At 37.1% G+C, this 26,101-nt stretch overlaps 1 protein-coding gene across 1 annotated transcript; it reads right to left on the minus strand.

The window, feature by feature from the left end:
- Positions 1-10,405: 10,405 nt before the first annotated feature.
- ccdc6b (coiled-coil domain containing 6b) lies at positions 10,406-25,948 on the minus strand. Its single transcript, XM_065242787.1, has 9 exons — positions 25,677-25,948; positions 24,299-24,448; positions 19,426-19,554; positions 19,231-19,334; positions 18,911-19,071; positions 16,382-16,538; positions 15,760-15,860; positions 11,426-11,547; positions 10,406-11,147 (listed from the first exon to the last, which is right to left on the minus strand). Exons 1-9 carry the CDS (start codon positions 25,902-25,904, stop codon positions 10,989-10,991), a joined length of 1,311 nt encoding a protein of 436 aa, XP_065098859.1. The 5' UTR covers positions 25,905-25,948; the 3' UTR covers positions 10,406-10,988.
- Positions 25,949-26,101: the final 153 nt, after the last annotated feature.

Consider the following 26,101-nt stretch of genomic DNA (forward strand, 5'->3'; position numbering starts at 1 on the left):
ATGTCCGGACCCACCGCAAACATAATCAATGGGTCAGCTGCCGTTTGGAGAATTAAATGCTCCTACAGGCGAGTTGAATCTATCTGCATGGGTTCCAATTGCAGACAATTCAGCTACTCTGGTTGGTGAGTGGAGTGATGAACTGGTGAAGAAGTAGTTTCCCAACATCCGTGTAATGGCACTTTTCCATTGCATAAGAACCTGATAGATAGTTGGATGAATTTCTCCAATCCAATGATGTCATCATAAACAGCGAAATGCATATGTAATGTGGGATTCAAACCTTGGCAGGGGTATGAAAATTGAAGGTAACGTTGATTCTGAATCCACTTTTTTTAAGTGCAGTAAGCTTTGTAATGTTGGGAGGAATTTTGATAATGTTGGTCTTGTCTACATCACCAATCACAGAAAGTAAACTGTTGCCTACAATTTATGTGTTTGTTTTTTTACGTTGGAAATGATAGTGTCATTGTTTAATTTGGGGTATGTACCTTTTGTATATAGTTAACATACTAATACACACTCACACACCAAAGAAAAATTCAAAAATGTGAATTGGACAATAAGTGCTCTTAAACATAAATCACATCTAAAAAAACTACAGCGAATGGCTGATTGCCTACAACTAAGCATCTCCCTGGGTTAGTTTATCTTTACCTCAAAAAAGCATTGTAATTCAGACGACTAACCGTCACCCGGCATTTTGAAGAGCAACTGGATCCACTTGGATATTTCTCAGTTAAATTTGCTATCATGTTGTCCATGATGACAACTTTGAGTTAGTTTTAAATGTAAATAGGATATTTTATCTGCAATATGATGTTTTATCTGTAATATGATGTTTTTAGACACAGTTACAGAAACACATTTATTAATACATTGTAAAGAACTGAAGTCCATGGATGGGCATCTGATTCACTGACTCTCACTGTACGTTTTAGCACAACATGCACATGCAAAGAGTTAATCTCTTTCGTCTTTGTTAGTCATATGAAAAAAGATATTCATCTCAAGAGATGCTTTGGATTTATAGGTGCTTGATACTTGAATCTAGTATCAGGTATGTATGTATGCTTATGTAGTAGTTATGTGGACAATATATGGTAACAATTGTTATAACTTTCTTACAGGAATGTGTCTGCATCACTCTCACCTAGTACTGTACTACACTGCACATTAATGAAACCATGAAGTAGAAAGATACATTCACTTTTTTGGACATTGCTGCCACTAATACTTTTTATAATGCACATAGTTATATGGTAACATAAGCCACATGGGGCGGTTTCCCGGACAGGGATTAGACTAATCCTAGACTAAAATAAATGTAAGAGCTGTCCAAACTAAAAACAACTTGCACTGACATATCTTAAAATACATCATTTCCCTTTGTTTTGCCTTAAAATTCACACAAGTAAAGGCCTAGTCCTGGATTAAGCTAATCCCTGTCCGGGAAACCACCCCATAAAGTTTATGTAACAGCTCAGAGCAGGGCTTTGTTGTGTATCACTCAAAGTTTAAGATTCTTAGCATTGCCAGGTAAAAGACTTTGGCAGGCATGTGATCATGTTAATCAAATCAATATTCATGACCATTGACACTCACTTGCATATGGCCTTTCCACAACAAAAAGTGTTTTAAAAAAGTTCAATCAATATATTGTTTAATGTATTTTAGAGGGGCTAAATGGTTTTTACATCTTTTCTGTAGCAATTCTCGACTTTAGTACCAGGTCCAGTACTAAAGTCTTGTGAACAAATATTACATATGTTTTCCTTGGCCTTATTTGAGCAACTTTAAAAAAAAACGTTTTTATATTTTTACTAACCATGCACATCATTTACCTAAAAATGCTTCTCACTTATTATTGTAGTATTAGTTTGCGCTGAACAGACTATGGAGATGAAGACAGCGGGAAGATCTGGTACGTAGTGAAACACCGAACATGAGATAAGTCCTAACAAGACCAGACTGTGTGTGTGCGTGTGTGTGTGTGTGTGTGTGTGTGTGTGTGTGTGTGTGTGTGTGTGTGTGTGTGTGTGAGAGAGAGAGAGAGCAGTGTTGGGTGTTACTCAAAAAAAGTAATTGATTACTAGTTACTAATTACATCTTCAATCGTGTTATTAGATTACCGTACAAATTACTCTCTCAAAAAAGTATTAAATTACTTATAACTTTCTAAATCCTAATGAGTAAATGATACAAAGATAGGCTTTAAAAAGGCTCAAATAAAGTATATAAATTTTTCTGGTGACACTTTTTAAAGGAACATGCCCAGATTTTGGGAATTTAGCTTATTCACCGTATCCCCTAGAGTTAGATAAGTCCATACATACCTTTCTCATCTCCGTGCGTGCTGTAACTCTGTCTGACGCAGCCCCCGCTAGCTTAGCTTAGCACAAAGACTGGAAGTGAATGGTGCTTTAGCAAGCACACTGCTCCAAATAAGTGACAAAATAATGCGAACATTTTCCTATTTATGTGTTGTGATTTGTATAGTCACACCGTGTACAAATAACAAGGTGATATGAGACACAGCTTTCTTTTAACAGCAGACATGGGGACTTGTGACTTGGACTCGAGTCGACTCGAGTCGCTATTTTTGTGACTTGTGACTTGACTTGACAAAAAATAAAATACTTGACTCGGACTTGGAAGTTAAAGACTCGGGACTTGACTTGACTTTAGACACGATGACTTGAATGACTTGAGTGTTAATCACATCATGTTTTCAGTTTAAATATAAAATACATAAATTATTTTAAAAAATAAAGTCGACCCAGCTGGAGCGCAGGCTGAGAATGTTGTTGTCATGACTGAATCACGACACTATAATTCGCCATGCCCTCTCGTACCTTACGCACACCACGCCCACTTAGATCAGATATTAACATGTCAGCTGGAGGGGTACGGAGGGTCATCGCTTTTGGCTTCAACAAGATGGCAAAAGACGAACATTGCGTTGCAAGACATGCAACATTAAAATCACAGGCAGCCAGACAGCAACCTCTAATTTTGGTCGTCATTTAAAGAGCCATTATGCCCAGTAAGTGCTTGTCAATTTGTTAATATCTGTTTAGTTGGTAGTTAGCCAATGTAATAATAGCTAATGTAGCCCTCATCACACTGTGTTGGGGACAAATGTGGGCAAAATAATTTTGATTTATTTTTTAAAATACTTATTTTTATTTTTGAATACTTCTTTTTCAAGTTTGCCACCTGAACACACACACAGAGAAAAATTACTTGATTCTACAATGTTAGGGGCGGTTCACATGTCGCGTCTTTTGCGTGCTCAAGTTCGTTATTTCAAATTTATGCGCGCGAACGGAAGAGGTGCGACGCGCTTGTTTTTTCTGGGCACATGTATGAGAGAGAGAGAGAGAGAGAGAGAGTGTGCGAGAGAGAGAGAGAGAGGGGAGAAATGTAACAAAGTTTAATGTTGTACGTAAACTGTGTTTGAGAGAGAGGGAGGTGTTCACAAAGGGGTCTGTTGGATGTTAAGCTGTTATTTGTTTTATGGACTCAATGTGGAAAATTTCAAACACGGTTGGCAGAAGTGAAAAATAAATAATTTATGAAGTTACAATTTTGTTTGATTCCAAGATGTATTTTACTGAACATGAGAATTTACAATGCAAATCCAAATTATTGTAATTTACTTACTGTATATCTTGTCACTTTATTAAGATCAGATTCTGCAGGTAAAATTACAATAATAAGGTGACTTGACTTGGACTTGACTTGACCTACTACAGGACTTAACTTGACTTGACTTGACATAGCCTGTGACTCGACTTGACTTGACTTGCCCAAGAAAAAAAATACTTGGGACTTACTTGAGACTTGAAGGTTCAGACTTGAGACTTACTTGAGACTTGCACATGTGTGACTTGGTCGCACCTCTGTTTAACAGTATACATGCTGGGAACTACAGTATATTCTCTGAAGACGAAGCACTGCTACTTGGGCGGAGTGATTTGCACAACTCTGACCGAACTCTCTGCTCCTCACCAGGGGCTTCTCGGGTGCTGCGAGCAAATCACTCTGCCCAGTAGCAGTGCTTCGCCTTCTGAAAATATAATTCCCAGTATGTATACTGTTAAAAGATGGCTGGGTCTCATATTTGTACACGTTGTGACTATACAAATTGTATTTTGATCCTTATTCATTAAAAAAAAAAAATATTAAAATACAGCTTTATTTATAAAATATTATAAAAATATATATTTTTCTACTTTTAGCTTTTTTCTTTACCCTCTTTTGAGACAGTATTCTACTTACATAATTGATAGTTTTTTTTTAATTTAAAACTTGAAAACTTTACAATTTAAAACTTTATAAACTAAAATAACTAGCTTCAGGTAACTCCGCCATCTTAGACTCCTCTGTATTCAGGAGAGAGTATCAGAGTAGTGTACGCACTTTTCTTAGTGACATATGACAAATTCGGATTTAATATAATTTTTGGCCGAACTATCCCTTTAATTGGCCAAACCAATTAATTGGTCTACCTCTAAAATGGATCGTTCCATCATTGCTCAGAGGAACAATGCAATTAAAAAGTTGATTTAAGTGGGGAAAAATGGAGCAAAGTTTAGGATGCTCAGCTAAATTGATCGAAAATGCTTTAATGTGAACAAAAACCAAAAACATTTGGAAGAAAACAAGTAAGTACTGTTAAAACAGATTAAAGAATAGTCTGGTTGGCGAAGTTTTAGCCATTCATCACCTCTAGAAACATCAAAGATGATCTAATCTGTGATAGTGTGTCAGTCAGAAGACGTCTAATTGAAGCCAAGCTGTTTGCAAAAGCCCCCGTAAAGCACCATTGTTTAAAAAAATCATGTGCAGAATCACATCAACTGGCCTAAAGAAAAATGGTGTAACATTTTGTGGCCTGATGAGAGTAAAATTGTTCTTTTGGGTCTAGTGGTTATCAGCCAAACCTCAAGCCACCCAGGGTACTGAATTCAACCCACATTACACTGTAAAGACAGTTTAACATGGTGATGCAAAATTCATGGTATTGGGATGTTTTTCATACTACAGTATTGGGCTTATTCATCGTATACAAGAGAACATGGATCAGTATGAATACATCAGAATACTTGAAGAGATTATGTTGCCCATTGCAAAAGAGGAAATGCGCCTAAAAGGGTGTGAAGACAACAACCCCAAACACACAAGCAAGAGGTCAATGTCTTGGTTTTAGACTAAAAGGATTAAGGTTATGGAGTGGTCAGCTCAGTCCCCTGATCTCTACTCCATTGAAAACTTTTGGGGTGACATTAAAAATGCAGTTTCTGAAGCAAAACTTAAAAATTGTGGATTCTGTTCCAGAAGTTGGCTGACTTGATTTGACACAGATGTGCAGCAGTTATAAACAACAGTGGGCTGCATAACGATTAATCGCGATTAATCGTTTGCAGAATAAAAGTTTTGTTTACATCATATATGTGTGTGTACTGTGTATAATAATTATGTATAAATAAATATACACACATGCATGTATAATTTTAAGAATAAAAATATTTATAGATTAAATATTTATATATAATATAAATTATATATAAATATAAAAATTTATATACACATCTAAATACCCCTTAAATACCTACATGCAAATCTATTTATTTATGCATTATTATTATACACAGTACACACACATATATGATGTAAACAAAAACTTTTATTCTGCAAACGATTAATCGCGATTAATCGTTATGCAGCCCTAGTGGTTATGCAATTAAATATTAGTCATTCAATCGTTTAAACTGAAGTTAAATCTTAAGAAATGTCTTCAGTTTTTAAGTGTCTAAATAGAAAAATGTTGACACTGTTATTTTTGAACAGCTTATATTCTTATGTTTTGCTTCCCTAGAACAAAACAGACTTGATTTGGAATTGAATGTGTAATGTTTTCAGTACATTAGAAATAAGGAAATAAACTCTTGTTTGCACTTTATTTACTTTTATTAGTACACTGCAATATTTTTCAACACCACTGTACTGTAGTTATACATTTGATACCAACTAAGGTCTTTAAATGCACTCTATAGGTGTAGCTACTATTTGAAAGAGTACTATACTGACAGCTTTTGTAAATTTTCTTCTGAAAGTGTAGCACCTAAAATATTTATGAAAGAAAGTGAAAGTGACAAGCTTGTCAAATAGGCATCGCATAGTCAAAATGTGATCTCTGCATTTAACCCATGTCAGTGAGAAGGGGCAACTGTCTGGTTATATGCCTGACTCTCTAACCACTAGGCTACAACTGCCCAAATGTATTGCTTTTTCTTTAAGTATAAGGTAGTAGAAGTAAAACAACAAAATAGGTGTGAAAACAAAATACTTTATAATAACAATTATCTTGTTTTTAACAAAATGTCTATTACTAACATATTGTTCAAAAGTGTTTAATAGAATAATTTTTAACACTTAGATTATAAGTTCAAGAAACAAATACTGAATGTTCTTAGCATACAAGTTCATCAAATACTTTTAAATCAAATTCACTTAATCACTGCCTCAGGGCATCCAGAAATAAGTTTTTTTAGCAGATCTCATTAAAGGTGCTCTTAGCGAATTCACGCGTTTTAGGCCATAAAAAATTTTTGTTTCATACAGTAAACATCTCCTTACTACCTGCTAGCTGCCTGTCCCCTGAATACTGTAAAAAATGCGGTGTCTGTAGAAAGCCCAGGCTCTGCAAACTGCAACAAAAACAAAGTGGTCAAACCTACCACCACGAAACAAAGTCTTTCAGCCAATAAACGACAAGAAGGATTTGGGAGTGGGGGTTGGGTGCATTCATGACTCGTTCAGAAAGCACAGAAGGGAGGGGGAGGAGTTAGCTACGCTCCATTTTGTTTGACAACACTTTGAACGTCAACAAGAATTGATGTCACACAGATTCGCTTAGAGTGCCTTTAAGTAAAAAAAAAAAAAATAATGCTAATTTACAAGAAAACATGTCAGATGCACTGGAACTGAGCTCTTTATATAGACTTTTATTGTCCTAGTATACATAATGCAACACTGTAAAAAAAATGCAGCATGAAGTTAAAATAACTTGGTTTTGCAAGTCAATTCAAGTTACTATTTTAAGTTTTGAACATTGCTGAAGTTTTGAAGTTGACATAACATATTAAAACAAGTTAAAATTGTTTAACTTAATTTGTTAAGTTAAAGTAACATAAAAATACACAATAAAGTATATTTAAAATTATATTTAAAAATACATAAAATAATAAAGGAAAGCTTTATTTGATGAGGATTATAGATTATTAACCAAAAAGTGGCCAATTTCTAGCCGATTTCACATTCCTGGTGCTACAACAGGACTCACAGAATGACATAGTGTGGATAATGCGCTAACTTTTCACTACGATGTCAATCAAACTAAACATTATTATTGGGGGTGCCTATACACCCCAAGCTTGCATGAAGCTGGTCTCACCGTTGACCATACCAGCCATGGTCAAACCAGACCAACCCTGCGTTCCAGATCGTTTTTTTATGACCTTCCCTCGCTAACTTCCCTCAGTCTCGTTCACTCGGATGTAGGTCATTGCTTAAGTTGTACGAGTGCCCACTACTGCTGAAACACTTGAAGTAGGTTCAAATGGATCACCCTAAGCCAGGGGTAGGCAAGTTCGGTCCTAGAGAGCCGCAGTCCTGCATATTTTAGCCTAAGCACTGATAATCTAACCTGATGTCTAAATCCTAAAGACATTGATTAGCTTGTTCAGGTGTGTTTGATTAGGGTTGGAACTAAACTCTGCAGGACTGCTGCTCTGTAGGACCGAACTTGCCGCCCCCTCCATGTGCAAAGGGATTCCCCAGAGGTTTAGGGAAGTTCGCGAGTGCGTGTCTAAAACTGGAGTGGAACGCACCCCAAGTGTTCCCAAGCCTGGTGGTCATATATGTTGTGGTTTTTGCAGTGACTATGAATAATAATTCTCAAAGCAGTGGGTTCTGTTGCCAAAAGATAGACTTTATTATCAGAGACACAAAGCCGAGTCAGTCTATAGAGAAACTTTATGCATATAGCCCATGCATATATACAGTACAGTTTCCCTGAATGTTGTAGCCACCTCCTACATGTTAATTTTAGCATGCCTTATGCCTGACCATTGTTGTTTCATCAATGTTTACCTATGTAGTTTCAGTTACCCATACTTGGGTTTTTCCAGCTATGCACACATTCAGATCCTGCATACGTTGCACCATGTATATTTTTTAGGCTGTGCCGGTCTTTACATTACAGACTACATTGCACTCAAGTTAAAACTCGGTTTTGAAGTCAATTCAACCTACTATTTTAAAATTGTAGACATGTGAATAGTTAATATAACTTATAAAAACAATTTGAAGATGTTTAACTTAAGTAGCATAAAAATATACTGTATGTTGATTTGACAAAAAAAGTGTTACAGTGTTGCAAAACAACCATAATTCTATATTTACTAAATGTATAATTGAAAATAAAAACTACTTTAATTGGTGAAAATTAGTATGCATAACAAACACTATCTCTGAAATATCAATATGTAAAAAACAGTTAGAGAGAAATACCCAGATGGTCCCATGCATCTGGTGAGATTTCTCAGTATGCATCAGATAGACACTACACGATCTCAAGAGGCCATGCACGTGAGCTCAGGAGCTCAGGTTAAATAACACACAGGCCACATGACAATGCAAACATGGGGGATCTGGTATGTGTTCATACTGCATCTAGACATATATAGCAGTATAACCTGATCACACGAAAATCCGTGTTATAGTGACGGAAAATTCGATCACTTTATCCGTCACCATGTCACGGAATTCAGCTTTTTTTCTTGTCTTTTCCGTGTCAGTCCCACGGATTTTTATGTCATTTTATGTATAGTTTTCTCACTTTCTGTAACATTTTTAGTCATCCGTAGCCAAACTCCAACCCTAACCTCAACTCCAGGCCAGAATAGTTTTAAAAACGGAAGATAAACTTGAAGAAACCAATACATAAAAGTACATCCTAACATAAAAGTACATCCTAACGCAAACCCAGATCCAACCCTAACCCCAAGCGACAATGATTTGAAAATAGGAAAAAAACAATGAGAAAACAATACATAAAATGACACGAGAAATCCGTGGGAGTGACACAGAAAAGACATCCGTTCTCCCGTCACGGAAAAAAAGCAATCAAATTTTCCGTGACTATAACACGGATTTCCATGAGATCATGTTGAGCAGTATCTAATTCAGTTTCTCTGGGATTTTAAACCAGACGTTTTGGTTATTTAGAGAAGTACTTGATATAATTCCGAATACATCAAACTAACTAGAAAAGTATGAGCTTTATTTATGTAGCTGGCATCAGACTGACAGTTTGAGGGGAGGTGTTAACTGATCAAACCGTCAAAAACTGATGTCATCAGATAAAAAACACAGCTTCAGAGCAAAAAATACATTAACAGATTTTAATTAAAGATGATTTGCACAGATAAACTGTTCACCACAACACTAGCAAATTGTGATAACGTGAAACTTTAAGGCTTTTAATAGTCTGATGTGGGGAAAAGCTACATAACGTTCACATTTAACAATGCAACAGTGAATTAAGGCTCAAATGTGACTGATGGCTTTAAAATGACAGCACATTACATTCATTTGTCAGCAGTCAGGTGTGGCTCTGAACAAAGCAACAAATACTGCAACAAATAATGGCAAAGGTAATCAATCAAACGCATATTTACAGTGCCAAAGCAAACGGGTAAACATTCAAAATATTCCTTATTCTCTAGTGAATAACCAATGATTTATGCCCTTGAAAAGCACACTGTAAAGAAAATAAAAGACTTTTTACAGACACACCCTGTAGTAAATAATGGCAGCCCTTTATGCTGGTTGTTATGAACATGGCCTACATACACTAACAGCGGCCAACTTAACATGATCCAAACTGTGCCACAAAAATGGGTTTACTTTGATCTCAACTGATTTGCAATAAATGATTAAACCAACATACAATAAGTGCTTCTGCAAAGGTTTACTTGGTAACCTGAAGCGAATCCCAAAAATGATTGAAAACTGCAGTCACCAATGACACACAGGTCTTAAAGAAAACCACAAATACACACTAGTGGTTAAAACGCTTTGAAATACTACAAAAGAAGCTTGCTGTACAAAAACAGCAACTGCATGTTTTATTTGAATATACTCTTTTTTTTCTATGTTTAAATTGTTTGCTGAAATACAAGTTTTTTAGGAGCCATCAGGAGGACCTGTACCACCGACAGGCATACTGGGGTGAACCTCGAACCTCACAACATGGCATGTCATATTTTATCCAAACATCAAAAGAAAATAAACATCTTTTAAGTAAACAGAGCTATCTTTAAGGATTTTTAAAAAAAAGATTATCTCACATTTTTTCTTTTATTTGTCACTCAATATTTGGGGTGAAATATGACCTGCATTTTTTTAATAATATTTCTTCTCTAATGTTTAACATTTCAGTTGCAATCTAGCTCTCTGAATAGCAGTTTATGATTCAGACATGTAACTATAATTATGTATATTGCAGTATAATAAGGCTGTCCGATTGGAAAAGGTTTGTTTCTCTTTATCACAGATTTTTTGAGATCATGGCACTGAAAAGAGTTTCTCTATCTACGAGCTGCTCTGAACTGAAGCTTATCTGTGGCTTTGTCGTGGAATGTCGCACCAGTCCAATGCGTCACTGTGGTCCGTCATTGCATCTTTTGTCCATTTATGACCAAGCATTGACTATAGATTTTACACTTGACACAAACAGATGTCCATGCAATTGCAAAGCGCTTGCTAAAATCAGAAATGGATATACTGAAGATGTTCAGTTCCTCAGGGCTGCATCACATTAAATGGAGGCAAACAATGCATCCAAACACAAAACTTTATGATCTCAGTGAATGTTAAACCTTCGGCTCGGGAGTGAAAGCTCAGAGTTTTTCGCTCTATGGGTGCGAGGACTGCGCAGCTGCCTGCGATGATGCTGGATGCACCGGTGGTGGTGGGGGAGGCGGCGGCTGCACACCAGCATGCATGTTGGGAGAAGGTGGGGGTGTGGGGCGCTTGAATTTGTCCGGACTGTTGCTTCTTCTTGGTGAAGGTCTCTGTGTGAGCAAGTGCGGACATATAAACACTGTTCCATATATAATCTGATATCACAAATCAAGTAAAGATTGACATGCACCATGATAAGGTGCTATTGTGTTAAATGTTTGTTTGTTTAAGGTGTACAGTGTCTGCTGGGTTGTGCATTACAACATTCAGCACATGTGAGTACATTTATCAGCACGCGTAATCACTGAAAGTCAAAGCCATGACTTTAGTGTTGACAGAAGAGCTGTTTGTGAATTTGTGTAGAGAGACAAGAGATCAGGAAACTCACAGTGATGCCGTGCGACGCTCCCACGTGGATGTGCAGGCCGGGTGTGTTGTAATAAGACATTCCTGCTCGGGTCAACGTCGATGGAGGGGTGAAGCCCATTGTGTGACCTGCATACGACAAGCCTGCAGAACAAAGCAGATACACACCACGGTCAGTGTGGTAGTAGTACAAATACACAGATACTGGTATAGATGTTCATTTACTGATAGCCACACTCGTAAAAATGTATACCACAGTAAGAAAATTATTAGGCATAAGGACTGCAAAGCTACACAGAATTCACGATTCAGTTAGGTTTAAAGGGCGTTTTGCAGGTAAAATTTTTCAACAAATTTGTGCAATTTGCTTGTTAATAATAAACATTTAAACTGTTATCCATTGTATTTTATGTTGTTGAGTATCACAAAACCCGAAAAAGTATGAAAAAGTACAGCGGTTTGCAATGATTCTCCTTTCCCCCACAACGCACTGTATGACGTCACGCTGGGGAGAGAATTTACCAAAGCAGCCTTGAGAGCATTGAGAATGACTATAGAAAGACGAGTAAAGTACAGTTCTGATAGCGCAGATTATTTACATAGATAGATAGATAGATAGATAGATAGATAGATAGACAGACAGACAGACAGACAGACAGACAGACAGACAGACAGACAGACAGACAGACAGATAGACAGACAGATGGATAGGCTAGTATAGAGAGATAGGCAGACAGCCAGATAGCATAACGTTAGCATTTCTTCGTGTAGAAAGTAAACAAACAATTAACATACTCGTGCATGCTGGCTTGAGGGGGTCCATGATCCTGCCTGAAGTGGGTGTAACTTTTATGCGATCTTCAGCACAAACGGTTTTGGCAGCATGTCTCTAATCCTGGAAGGTGAGTGAAGCACGTCACATCTGTTCGCGGGGACCAGCGACCCAAACGCACTCACTTACTTACAGCCAGTAGCGAAATGGCAATCGAGAGAGTCGGGACTTTCCCGGTGGGTCGATCTGATAATAGTTATACGTTTCGAGTTAACAACACCGTCTGGCGGCGTGTTGTGCGCCGGTTCCCGCAGCCCGCTGGTCAAAGTGCAGCCTCTCTGCTCAACAAAGTATATGAAAGTGCTCAACCTGTTCGGCAGGTCCAAACATGTACAGGATTTATAAAAATACGGTGATCAATGAGCGGTTCCTCCTCAAATGGCATAGTCTGTCATGATGTAAAAAGCCGCCGAACGCCTGTTTATTACAGTATGTATGCGGTCGGATCCGAGTGTGCTGCAGCTGCTGACTGCTGCGTATAAAATGATCGTGTGATTTGTTATAATCACATAAACAATATAACAAAGCATCCTTTTATTTCACAAAACAATATATTTGAGATATTATTTGATAGACTAGTAAGTGTGGATTAAGGATGTTTAAAAATCTCTAGCCTGGTGGTCAGGACATGAATGGATCAAATCAGCAGATTTGCGAAGTTTTATTTATCTCCACATATATCATAAATAATAATTAGCATGGTAACTTTGCAGTATAACACATTATATATTTCCTACGATGTATATATGATTTCCAAATTATATACGTAAGTATTAAACAGCAATAAATGTCTCATCTATCTCTATGGCTCTGGCTGAGGCTTTCTCCACTTCTCCCCAACGTGACGTCATCGCAGAATTGCGTTAAAATAACCGTTAATACCAAAAACGTAAAAAAAGTGGTCTTTAAGACCATTTTTGAGACATTTTAAAAATTATACACATATCTTGAGTGATTTATGTACCCATTAATCGACAGTGGTGGTTAACCTGCAACACGCACTTTAAGGAAAACAAAGACTACCAAGAATGTCTTAATATTTCTTTTATAAACACAGTGGCTGCCACAGTTCTTACTGTGATCTGTTTTCAATACTAAAAAGGAAACCAAAGTGCTTTCATTGCATTTTATTTTCATTTTTGCAGGTGGTTTATTTAAAATCTTTAAAAACAGTGCCAAATCTCAGGTTTCAAATATGGATATTGGACACAGGCCAGGAACTCTTGATGGTTACACACTTGACACCACAGTCTGCTTTCACTGACGCTAGTTCTTTGATGTTGGTTTGGTGTGTCACAGCTTTTTAACATACATGAATTGCAGTTTTAAATTTTATTCATGATGGCATATAAGGCAGTCTTCAAACAGTCTTTTAGAGCAATATGTGCTTAAGATTTAATTTTCTGTCAGGTAAACATGTTACCCCTTTTCCACCTGGTCTGGCTCAGTGTCGGCATCGAATCTTTGTGTTACTGTACTCTGTGTTACTTTTTTGTTGTTACATGTTATTTTACTTTGCGTAACTTCATACTGTAACGTGTTATTTTACTTTGCATTACGTCATACTGTACCGTGTTATTTTACGTTGTGTTACTTTATACTGTAATGTGTTATTTTACTTTGCATTACTTTTTACTGTAACGTAATTTTACTTTGCGTTACTTTATACTGTAACGTGTTATTTTACGGTGCGTTACTTTGTACTGCAACGTTATTTTACTTTGCGTAACTATATACTGTAATGTGTTATTTTACTTTGCGTTACTTTGTAATGTAACGTTATTTTACTTTGCGTAACTATATAATGTAACGTGTTATTTTACTTTGCTTAACTTTATACTGTAACATGCTATTTTACATTGCATTACTTTATACTGTAACGTGTTATTTTACTTTGCGTTACTTTGTACTGTAATGTTATTTTACTTTGCGTAACTATATACTGTAACATGCAATTTTAATTTGCATTACTTTTTATTGTAACGTGTTATCTTACTTTGCGTTACTTTTTACTGTAGCTTGATATTTTACTTTGCGTTACTTTATACTGTAACCTAATTTTACTGTAACATAATTTTACTTTGTGTTACTTTATACTGCAACGTGTTATTTTAATTTGCGTTACTTTATACTGTAACATGTTATTTTACTTTGCGTTACTTTATACTGAAACGTGTTATATTACTTTGCGTTTCTTTATACTGTAACATGTTATTTTACTTTGTGTTACTTTATACTGTAATGTGTAATTTTACTCTGCGTAACTTCATACTGTAACGTGTTAATTTACATTGCGTAACTTTTTACTGTAACATACTTTTACTTTGTGTTACTTTACACTGAATATATTACTTTGCATTAGATTATACTGTAACGTGCGTTACTTTATACTGTAACATGTTATTTTACTTTGCGTTACTTTATACTGTAACGTGTTATTTTACTTTGCGTTACTTTATACTGTAATGTGTTATTTTACTTTGAGTTACTTTATACTGTAACGTGTTATTTTACTTTGCGTTACTTTATACTGTAACGTGTTATTTTACTTTGCGTTACAGTATACTGTAACGTGTTATTTTAATTTGTGTTACTTTATACTGTAATGTGTTATTTTACTCTGCGTAACTTCATACTGTAACGTGTTATTTTACTTTGCGTTACTTTATACTGTAACATAATTTTACTTTGTGTTACTTTACACTGTATATATTACTTTGCATTAGATTATATTGTTACATGTATTTTACTTTATATAACATTATATTATGTGTTCTATTTTATTACTTTGTGTTATTTTATACAGTTATGGGTTATATTACATTACTTCGACGCTTACGTGTTATAAGTGAGCGTGTGCTTTGAAAAGTTCTTTGCTTTTTCATTCAAAGCAACTTCAAACGTTGCCTGAAAACACAAAATAAATATTAGGAACGAATCAATATTCAAATCAATATTAATAAAGAATCAATTTGTGTATATTCCGTTCTGCACTTTGCTTTGTAAAACATCTTTGCAACGTCAGCATAATATATACATTGCATGCAAATAAACCATCATGCATTTGCTGTCTTTTAACATATTTATACTTCTTTAGCTGTTATTTAACATTTATTTTATTGACTGATTACTTGCAGATTTGAAAGGTTTTACCATGATTTAATCTGGTTAAAACACATTGAATGGCCATGCTTCAATAATACGTTCATATTTCTCTGCTATTTAAAACTGTTCATTTTTATTGTGGTAGTTATGCAACAATAATGTCGTTTGTGATAAAACACTGTTTTAGATGCTTTTAAAATTGGTGCTTTTCAAACTGCAATCTGTAGTGAAAGCTCCACCTGCTGACATCTTGGGTTCTGTGGTTCGAGTCCAATAAGATTTTAGGGCATATTTTGAACCAGGATCAGGGTACAGAGCGTTTTAGTGTGGAAAATCACAGTGCGGTTCAAGAATAGATTTGAGCTCCGGTCACAGCCCTGGTGGAAAGGGGGCAAAGAAGGAACTGTAGTAATGTGTACCTGGTGAGATGGGTCTGCTGGAGCTTGGCGATGGGCTGTAAGGAATGGGGCTGGATACGGTACGAGGACGCAGACCCTGGGCAGACATCTCATTGAAGTACCTGCAACACAAGATATGCAGTTTAAACAGTCAAGTTAAGAGATGTAAACAGGTCAAAAGTGTTTACATATGCTTTTTTTATATATTTTACTTTTTAGCCCAAGTGAGATAAAAAGTAAACAGAATATGTGTGACTAATAAAAACTAAACTGCACAAGCCAACTACAACATTAAAATCTAACTTCTCCCATTTTGCAGGTTGTTATTAAATACCAACTTAAAATCAGAATGCCGTTTTGGCATCTAAACAATCTACAGGTTTAATTTGACAACTATGCCACACCCACTCATTACATCAGTGTCTTGGACAAATGCTATTATCAAGGTGCAGAACAGCAAATACAAAGTTTGCCTGATACTATTTGAAATTATATGACTCAAATTTTCTCTTCAGTTTTGCATGATGTATAGCTGGACCTTTAGAAAGGACACAACTGCACAGAAGACCAACACCACGGGATAAAATACTTTATATGTAGTAGATGTGTGAGTGATGTAGAAGTTGTTAAGGGGCTGTGGTACCTCTCATCGTCCATCTCCAAGCTGGATTCACTCTCTGAAAGCTGTCGACACAAAGCTTCTCTGCGCTCCACCTCTCGCTGGAGTTTCCTTTGCAGACGGATGTTCTCCTCTCGCATGTGCCGCTCTTCTTCAATGTACTGAGCCCTGTTTTCTGTGTCTATATACATTACACACACAAAATAATCAGTACAGCTTATCAGTATAATATAGTCATATTGTAACTGTGCTTCAGCTCATATGCATGTGATGTAGGGCTTCTCCATTATGGGAAAATTATAATCCTGGCTATTTTGGTAAAAATCATAATCCTGGATATTTAACACGATTACGGTACTTAATGACTGTAAAAACATGCATTTATAAATTATAAATCATATTTTAAACACGAGGGATAGTTTTGCTTCAGCTCACTTGAAATGCATAAAACTTAACAAAAACAAGAATTACTACTTTGTGTTCGGACTTCGGACAGATACGACATGAGAGAGAGCGAGAGAGCGAGAGCGAGAGAGAGAGAGAAAGAAAGAGAGAAAGAGAGAGGGAGGCGCAGCAGTGTAGCTGCCTATGTTGCGATAAATTTATAAAACAAAACAAAATGATAGAAACAGAATGCAGCACATTAATCGAATTACCTATAGTATCTTGTTTTTGCAATCGAAAAATTATTAATTACACGGCCCTAATGTGATGTCAATGTGACACAAACCATGTGACCAAAACAAAGGACACATTGAAGTTCAACCAGAAATAAAAACTTGTCATTATTTACTCTCCCACATGTTGTTTGAACCTCCAAATGTCTGTCTTTGTTCTTCACAACGCAAACACTGAATTTTTTTATAGAAAGTGTTGTTTTGGGTTTTTTGATTACTATGGGAGTGGGTGGTGACCATCTCGGGCACAATCCACTCCCAATGTAACCAGAAAACCCTTCAAGTTTCAAAAAGTGCCCAAATACATAACTCTACTTGACTTGTGTCTTATATTTTAAGTGTCATGAAGATGTTTACTCCTCTTCTTTCTACTACCACATTATTTAAAAGTCCTGAATCTGCCTAAACAACAGTCCAGACAGAGAGAATGTGCACTAAAAGAGAGGAACAAGACTTTTCATCAAATAATGGATTTTAGTTTAGTTTTTAAACCAAGCCTTCAAGACAAAATATCCGTCAGGAATGGAGTGGAGTTATGTCTTTTGAAGCTTGAAGAGACAGTCACCATCCACTTCCATAGTAACCAAAACAACACTTTTTAAAAATATCTGCATTTGCCTTAAATGTCTGTTCATTATATTAAAACCACTGTGCTCTATGCGTCACTAACATTATATCACATGAAAAGCTGACACGTCTACTGCAGTGTTGTTGACTTTATATACTTTATGTCTTTATCAAGTGTGAGTATTTTATCATGATGATGAGGAAGATCTTGATGTTAATGTACATACTGCCATCTCGTGGCCACTAAAAGAAACACAACCAAACTAAAAATAATATCAAAGTCCACATCTACTTAAATGGGGAAGACTGATATCTCTAAAATTGCTAATGCACTATGGTCACAATAAAATGTCGTCTTTAAACAACAATTCAACTGTACCATCATTTGTTACTTAACTTTGGTCAAAAAATTGGTCTAAAACACTTTTTCCTGGTTGCTCCACCTATTCCATAGAAGTTTTTATGATTGGCACTTTTTACTGGGACTTCCTTCACAAGTGTGGGCGTATTGACTTTTCTCTATTCATAGTAACATTATTGCACAATCTTGTTTAAATCTAGTCTTTGATATTATTCACATTACAATCATGAACGCAGAATGACTGAGTATAATCTCAAAACACTGACACATTTTAGTAAACCTATCAACACAAAGTCAATGTAAAGTTTAAAATGGATTGCAAGGCATTACTTTCATCTATCTTTTTCTATAGTAACTGTTGTGTGCTATTGTTGCAGTTATCTTTGCAGTACCAATAGACGCAATGAAGTAGTGTTGCACTATTTATAGGCAAATTATTACATTTTGATGAACATTTTATTTTAAGGTCCACTTTGTAGATTTTTAGCAGCATCTAGCTGTGAGACTTTGCAACTAACGGCTCAGTCCAAACCTCACCCCCCTTTTGAAATGCATAGAGAAGCTACGGTAGCTGCCACAGGACAAACATGTCATCGTCTATGACAATGTATTGACGAAACACACTCTATAGAGCAGTTTAGGGCTACTGTAGAAACATGAAATTGACGTCCATTTAAGGGGACCTGCGGTGTATGGAGATAAAAACAACTCATTCTAAGGTAATAAAACAATACAGTTCATTATGTAAGGTCTTTACAGAGAACTGATAATATAGTTATGTAGATTATATTGCATTTCTGTCAAGAAATCCATTTAAAAGATCATTATACTTTGTGCAAGGATGCAGTTGTGCATAAAAAGACCTGAAGCACGAATGAGGAAAGTAAACGGGGTCCATTTTGACTTAAGTTTGATTTTAAACATTAAAGGACACAGAAGAGATCTTACGTTGAAGTTCTGCCGAGCGCAGGCTCTTCTTCAGACGCTCCACCTCACTCTTGAGGCATCTTATGTGTCTCATCATGTTCTCGGGCGAGTCGATCTCCATCGAGATGTCCCTGGGAGACGGCGGGGCTGAGACAGGTTGGTCGAGCTTCTCCTGAAGAGTCCTACAGGAGAGGATAGACATCTTTCAGATTTAACACTCCTGAAAACCTGCTCCGTAATACATTTCATCTGTAAATACATACAGTGCACTTAAATGTGGTATCAGAAATATGTCCACGTTAAGCCGAACACACGGCTAGCAAGCACAGATAAGCACTGGCCTTTTCTCTGCCTCCAGTTTGTCCATGCGCTTCCACAGTCGGTTCACCAGAGCCTCTTGTTCCTGCTCTAATGTGTTTTCCAGGTCGATTTTCTCATGTCTGAGCTGAAAAGACATCGGCATTCATATATATGCAAAAAAAACCCACATCTACTGAAGGTGCTGAAACGACAGCATTTGCTGCACTGTAGTTCACCTGTTCTAGAGTCAGCTGTTTGGTGATGGTGTCGTTCTCCAGTTTCTTGATCTTCTTCATCAGTTTGTTCACCTGAAACTCCTGCTCTTGTTCTAAGTGCTGCTCCAGCTCGGCTTTCTCGTGTTGTAGCTAACCATCAAATATAAAAATCAATAGTTAGACCATAAGTGCATTTAAATAGAATCAAGAAAAATTGTGTTTCGTATTCTTGTCATAGAGCATTTCTGATAAACTGATCACACCCTGATACAGAAAATCAATAATTAATGTAATGTAAAATAAAATATAACTTAAAAATAGGCTGTGTCAGAGAGATGCTTCATATGTAAAGGAGAAAATCTGTTCATTTCTGGCCACACATAAACCAGGAGCCAACACATTCTCCCTTCTGAAGATTGAAGATGCCACCAGTAAATTAAAATCGTTTGTGGTGCAACATTTTGGTTTCCTGGTGGGAATCAGAAATGGCGAAAAATTACAGAAAGAACAATATGTAAACACTGTAAGAAGTTAACTCTTTCCCTGCCATTGACTAGTTATCTCATTAATTAAAACAAAAAGCTTACCTGCCAATGACGCTTCCCTGACATGTTTTTACAGTAATCTATATTTCTGCTATTATTCACTAGGTGGCGCTCTTACTCAATTTTTAAAACAACTTATTCAACAACATAAAAAACTCTGTATATGTGTGGATCTTCATTCTGAATCTGATCTTTAACAAAAGTAATTTACATAAATGCAATTATTTCATCTTTTTGTAAAAAATTAGCCATTTTTGAAAAAAAAATACCCATATTTAATAGGTTATAAAAAGTGAACATATTAAGATATTTCAGATTTTCTGTTTTGTTTGTTTGAAAGCAGAAGGTCTGTTCTTTGATTTGATATATTGTATGTTTATATATTTACAGAATTTTGTTTTCATGCAAGGCATTTTGTGAAACTTCTGAAAATCAGGAAAAATGCTGGCGGGCAACTTTTGTGAAAAAGGCTGGCAAGGAATGAGTTAATACCGTACACCTCTGCAAACACAAACACTATACAGAACAACCACAGCTCCTTTTTATGAGAACCAAATACTAAAAGAGCAAACAACGCTAGCAAATGCCTTTTTACAAGCAAGTGCAAGAGCCACGGCAATAACGAGAAATATCAGCAGTGGCGCCCCCAAGTGGAGTACAGGGGGCCGTGGCCACCCCTAAAAAGACACTGGCCACCCCACTAGCCCTCCAGCCCAACCAGAAAGAGTGGAGTTTTTTTAAGAATAATAATATTAGTTTATAAATGAACATGGACATTGAAGTCATTGACTATATTAAAAATAAATGTAATAAACTTGCATGATGTGAACAATACGCTACCCCTCTTGACCCCACTATGCAAACAAACAAGCGCAGCCGCACATGGTCAAGTTCGAGTGGAGCAATGTGGGACACTCAACTGACTAAACAGCTGGCCCAACAGTAAGGAGATAAAACGATTTCATATTTTTGTAATGTAAAATAATATTGCATAGTCTTTACTGTACAAATTAAATATATATCCTTTATACTACTTTAAATGTTTATTTTAACTTTTAGAATGATCTCTTGACAAAAATGCAATATAATATACATATTATCAGTGGTGTTTTAAGAACTGTAATGTATTTATTACCTTAAAATGAGCCGTTTTAATCTCCATCAAGCGTGCCGCACAAGCCCTGAAAAGTGAAGCCAAAACTTCTCGATCGCCCCCCCCAGTGACTGGTCCCAGTATAGGTCATAAACCCTAGCCTGGTATAACCAGAATCTCGTACATTCATTTCATTTGTACAGAGAGTCTGGCCACGCTCCATAGCAAAGCGTTACTTCCGTTAAGGAGGGTCCATTGTTGAAGTTTAAAACTATTGGATCTGCCCAGAGTCACTCAGGATCTGCCAAAGCCAATCGCTAACATGTGGTCGTGACGTATATCATGCACCGAAACCGTCCGGAAACAAGAAGTCAGAATAATCAGACAAACAAAAGTTAGCAAACCTGGTTCTTGCTCCGGCTTTAACTTCTGTATATTCGGCAGTTTTGCAACAACGGACCGAATAGCTTTTCTCACGTCTTTCTCCGCTGCCATTACTGAACTACAACTCAAACTGACGCACGACCTCAACGTCATCGTTCTTAGCCACCCCCATCTGTTCGCTGATTGGTCCTGCAGATTTTTGCAGGAGAAAACGAAACTCTATAGAGAAATCCCAGACGTACTGCTGAAGCGAAATTAAAAATAAGCGGAAGCACGTAGGAGGGCGGAGCCAGGCTACATAAACCCCGCCTCCCCATGTTATTCAATGGGACTTGAGACCAACTACAAAAATTTATTACACTTCAATTATCTTTTTTCCGAACCTAGTTTCTGTCATTTATTGTAGTTTTTATCACACTGATGTAAATTCAAATGTTTGTTTTTAAAATAAGTTTGTGTTTAGTTAGTTATTAAATGATATAAAAACGGTGGTGTCACGTCATGATTGACAGCTGTGATATCGTGTGATATGCGCATTCTGCGAGAGCGAGGGCGGGGTTTTGATTTCGCAGGTTCACTTCCTGCTCACTACTGCGCATGACTGGTCCCGAAATCGCTACTGCGCAGACTCAAGACCCAAGATGTCAGCGCCATATCGGGACTCTGGCGGCTTCACTTTTCACCAATGGAAGGGAGCGAACAGGCGTCGTCCATCTTTTTTTTACAGTCTATGATCTCCATACACCATGGGTCCCCTTACATGGACGTCACGCATGTTTTGTACAGTATCCCTAAATGGACAAACTGCTCTACAGAGCGTGTTTCATCCCTACGTTGTCTCAGACGATGACATGTTTGTCCTGTGGCGGCTACCATATGCGTTTTATAATTGAGGGGTGAGCTGTTGGTTGCAATTCGCAATCTCACCGCTGGATGCCGTTACACACACTTTTGTTTTCTACCGGTATAAAGCTTGAAAGACAGGACATTTACTAAAATAGCTCAAATTGGGTTTGTCTAAAAGATGATGGACATATGTATCTTGGGTGGCTTAATGGTGAGTAAATCGTGGGATAATTTTCAATTTCCACCGAACTATCCCTTTAAGCCGTTAAAAGTTCCTTAAAAATAAATTCTCAGAAATGGCATGAATCACAGCATGAGGGCTGGAGACACACGAGATCAGAGCAGAAGTATAAAGTGTTTGAGGAACCTCTGTCCTATCACTCCCCCCTCAGGACTGGACACAAAGCTGGGAATCATCTTCTTCAAACCTTTAAATGCTTTACTCTCCATGAGTACAACACTTTCCACAAAACATGTAAACTCTACGTAAACGGCATTAGTGGCTAGTGATAGACGATTTCGAAATGTATAAAACGTTTGTTTTTCGAATCATAAGTTCAGAGCGTGTTTCAATCTGGCCAAGTCAGGTGATTTAGCAAACGAGGCTTCATTACGTCATAAATATTTCGAAAATCTGTGGTTCACCAGATGACCGGTGTCATATGGTTAGCTGAACTCAGGTCAAATTTATTATGCACGTTCATAAAAGATTCATCCTTCTGACTGATGATGCTACCATTTTGCCTTTTTGCTTATAGACAGATTTAATGACAAACATGTGCATAATTAAAAGGGGAGTTGGAAAAACCTTTGCAATTATTTTGTAAAAAGTGTAAGAGTGCTTTTTCATCTGCCTTATTTAGTTTGGTTGAATCGTATTAGAGTTCCTTATAAACTTGATGCGGTTCATTTGTGCAGGTGAGAATGCAGCAATCGAACTCAGGTGCGCACCAAAAGCGGACCAAACAAGCGGACTGAGACCTCCTTGAAGAGGAGAGAGCTGTGGATTATGGGACAAGGAAGTGTTTGTTGACAGTTAGCATTAGCAATAAAAGCCTGATTGCAGAGCGTGAACAAACTGTGAATAGTTTGCCTAAAGTGGTGTATACAAACTATGTAGTATATAACGACCACGAATACAATCAAAACGCACAGTCGCCTCTCCATACTATATAAACAGCGGCGTGATGTCTGTATTTCCTCTTCTTTTGTTTACTTCTGGGGTTTGTTGGAATTTCCCGCACATTGATTCTGCCCAATCGAAAAAGCAGTTCAGGAAATGCATTCTAAGACACATGTGGCCAATGAGTGATATGATGTTATCACATGACTGCATTTTGTTCGTTTCAACTGGGCAACGTTTAGCCCCGACAAAAAGTTGAACAACTTTTTTTTTTTTTACAGAAACAATGATGCGTTGAACACTCAGAGTAGCTAAGAAGTCAATGCTTTGTGTTTCTCGAGCCTGATAAAATCATTAATAATACGCGTTTAATACTGTAAAATACGCTTGATGTTACGGTCACTGCACTTGCCGTCCAGAGTGAAAGAGAACATTCCAGCTTGGACCCATTGTGCGAGCTGTCTCTTTAGTACCGCGTGGTTTATTTACATGTTGCTGCTGATCAGACTGCAGTTTTGACACGCCCACCAAACAAGAGAAAACGCATCTTAAACCCTGTTGCACACCGGTGCACGCCGTTTCCAGGAATCATGTCGTTCAACCCAGAAACCGTAGCTAAACGTTGCACACCGGTTTGACTTTGAACATGCACCTGGTTTGGACCAAAGCACTCAGTGTGAAAGGGCACCAAAAGTATAACTTTTTGCCTTTGGTCCAGACCAAATGAACTAAACTACAGATGTGAAAGTACCCTAAAATGTTTGGACCGAGACCTTGTAGCTTTTACAATGTTTTCACCAGCAGGTGCTGCTATATTTAGGTGTGAATAATTTGGTTCAGTTGATTCTCCCATCATTATAAGTGGCAACCCAGTGTACAATAAAAAAGCAGTACTGCACTTACCTGCATAAGTTTTCGTGAGAGTTCATTGGTGAGGAATTCTTCCTCCTTCTCATAGTTAACTGCTAACGTTTCTTTCTCTTTCTGCAGGGCTTGAATCTTCTTGAACAATGTGTTACTGATGAACTCCTCTTCTTGTTCTGCTCTCGCTTGCTAAACCCAAAAACAGCCATGTTATTTTGTTTAATGGTTTATTTTCACCCAAACAGCAGACGACTCGAGGTCGAATCCGCACCGGAGCTGCCGACTTTGGTGCGGATTCGGCCTAAAGTCATCTGCGGTCTGGACAAACAGCTCAACTATTCAACTTATTATAAGCATATCAACTTTATATTATAAAAGTGTCATCCCTAACTGCTTATTGCACAGCAATAGAAATAAAGCATGCTGTTTGTTTCTGAATAACTGAGTTTATCTAAAGTCACGCAGGACTGACTGTTGTTTGCACAATGGTCTGTAACATATAAGAGCAAAAAAACTAAGACAAATAATGAATTATATGTGGTGTAAATTATACAGAATAAGCACATTTATGCTATGTCTGCATTTCACCCTAAACCGATAAGTGTGACATAAAAGGAACTGAAAGCAAAAACTTAACTGTAAACAAGAAAAAATGTTTGATGTTCGTTAAATTTTCACTAGAGCAAGTTAACACTTGTAAACAGGTCAACTATCATTCAGATTATTATTGCACTGATTCAATTTTGGCAACCACATCATAGATGAGTCACCTAAACGCAGCAATATTATGTGATGATAAAGTTTCATGTTAGATGTCTTTAACTGTGCCCTGACCACTAATAATGTCCACAAGATATTCATATTATAAAGCAAGTCATGTATTAACTGTTATACAGTTATTTAAACGCGCAGAATCTGTTTAACGTTACTATTTTATAAATAAACTTCGCTATGAATGGCCGCTTATGCTAATACTTTATTTTTTATTGTCTGTTTATTATACTTAAAACACAACCGAAGCATTAACACATTCACTGAAAAGACAATAATACATTAATATTAATTTACAAAATAACTGACAGGAAGTGCTAATCTGTAGCACGTTAGCCTCCTCGAATGAATCGCATCTGTTATTAATCTCATCGTTTCAGTCAATTGTGACAGAAATGGGCACAAAATAATATCTAAAACAGTATTACAGCTGCATTTATTTGTAAACACTTACTAAGTTAAGAAAGAATCGTAAGAAGAGTTAAATAAAATGCGTGTTTGACTACACGTGGGATGCGCAAACCGATCGGCGTGTGACGTTAAATTACAGCGAGAGCGATTTGAGTGCTAAACTCACGGCTCGCTCTCGCGATACCTTGACATCATTTGCCGTACGGTCTGCGCACCTCCTTGTGAAATGACTCACTATAGTGACACTGGCTCTGCGCAGTTCTCGGTTCTCCTCCTGCAGTGCTTTACACTTCAGTTTAAATGTCTCGAGCTCGATCTTTAAGACTTTGTTCTCCTGCTGTAAGGAGGCTAGGCGATTCGTCAGCTCCTCCAGGCGGAAGGAAGAGATGAGAATGGAGGTGGATGTTGAGCACTGAGGGGTAGCTCCGTCCGTATCGCTCTCGCTTGCGCTATCCGCCATCATTGAGCATCAGTGACTCAACGAGAGAGAGAATGAAGAATAGAGCTACTACTGCAGCGACCCGCTACTGATCCGATTCATTTGCGAATCGGTTCGTATAAACGGTTCGCCCTAAATGGGCGGGGCTTGGTAAATATTGTAATATATCAGGTCATGAGTCTTAATAATAAATATTTTTATTATTAATAAGACGGATTAAA

Source organism: Paramisgurnus dabryanus, chromosome 1, assembly GCF_030506205.2.
Source record: "Paramisgurnus dabryanus chromosome 1, PD_genome_1.1, whole genome shotgun sequence".
NCBI classification, from domain to species: domain Eukaryota; kingdom Metazoa; phylum Chordata; class Actinopteri; order Cypriniformes; family Cobitidae; genus Paramisgurnus; species Paramisgurnus dabryanus.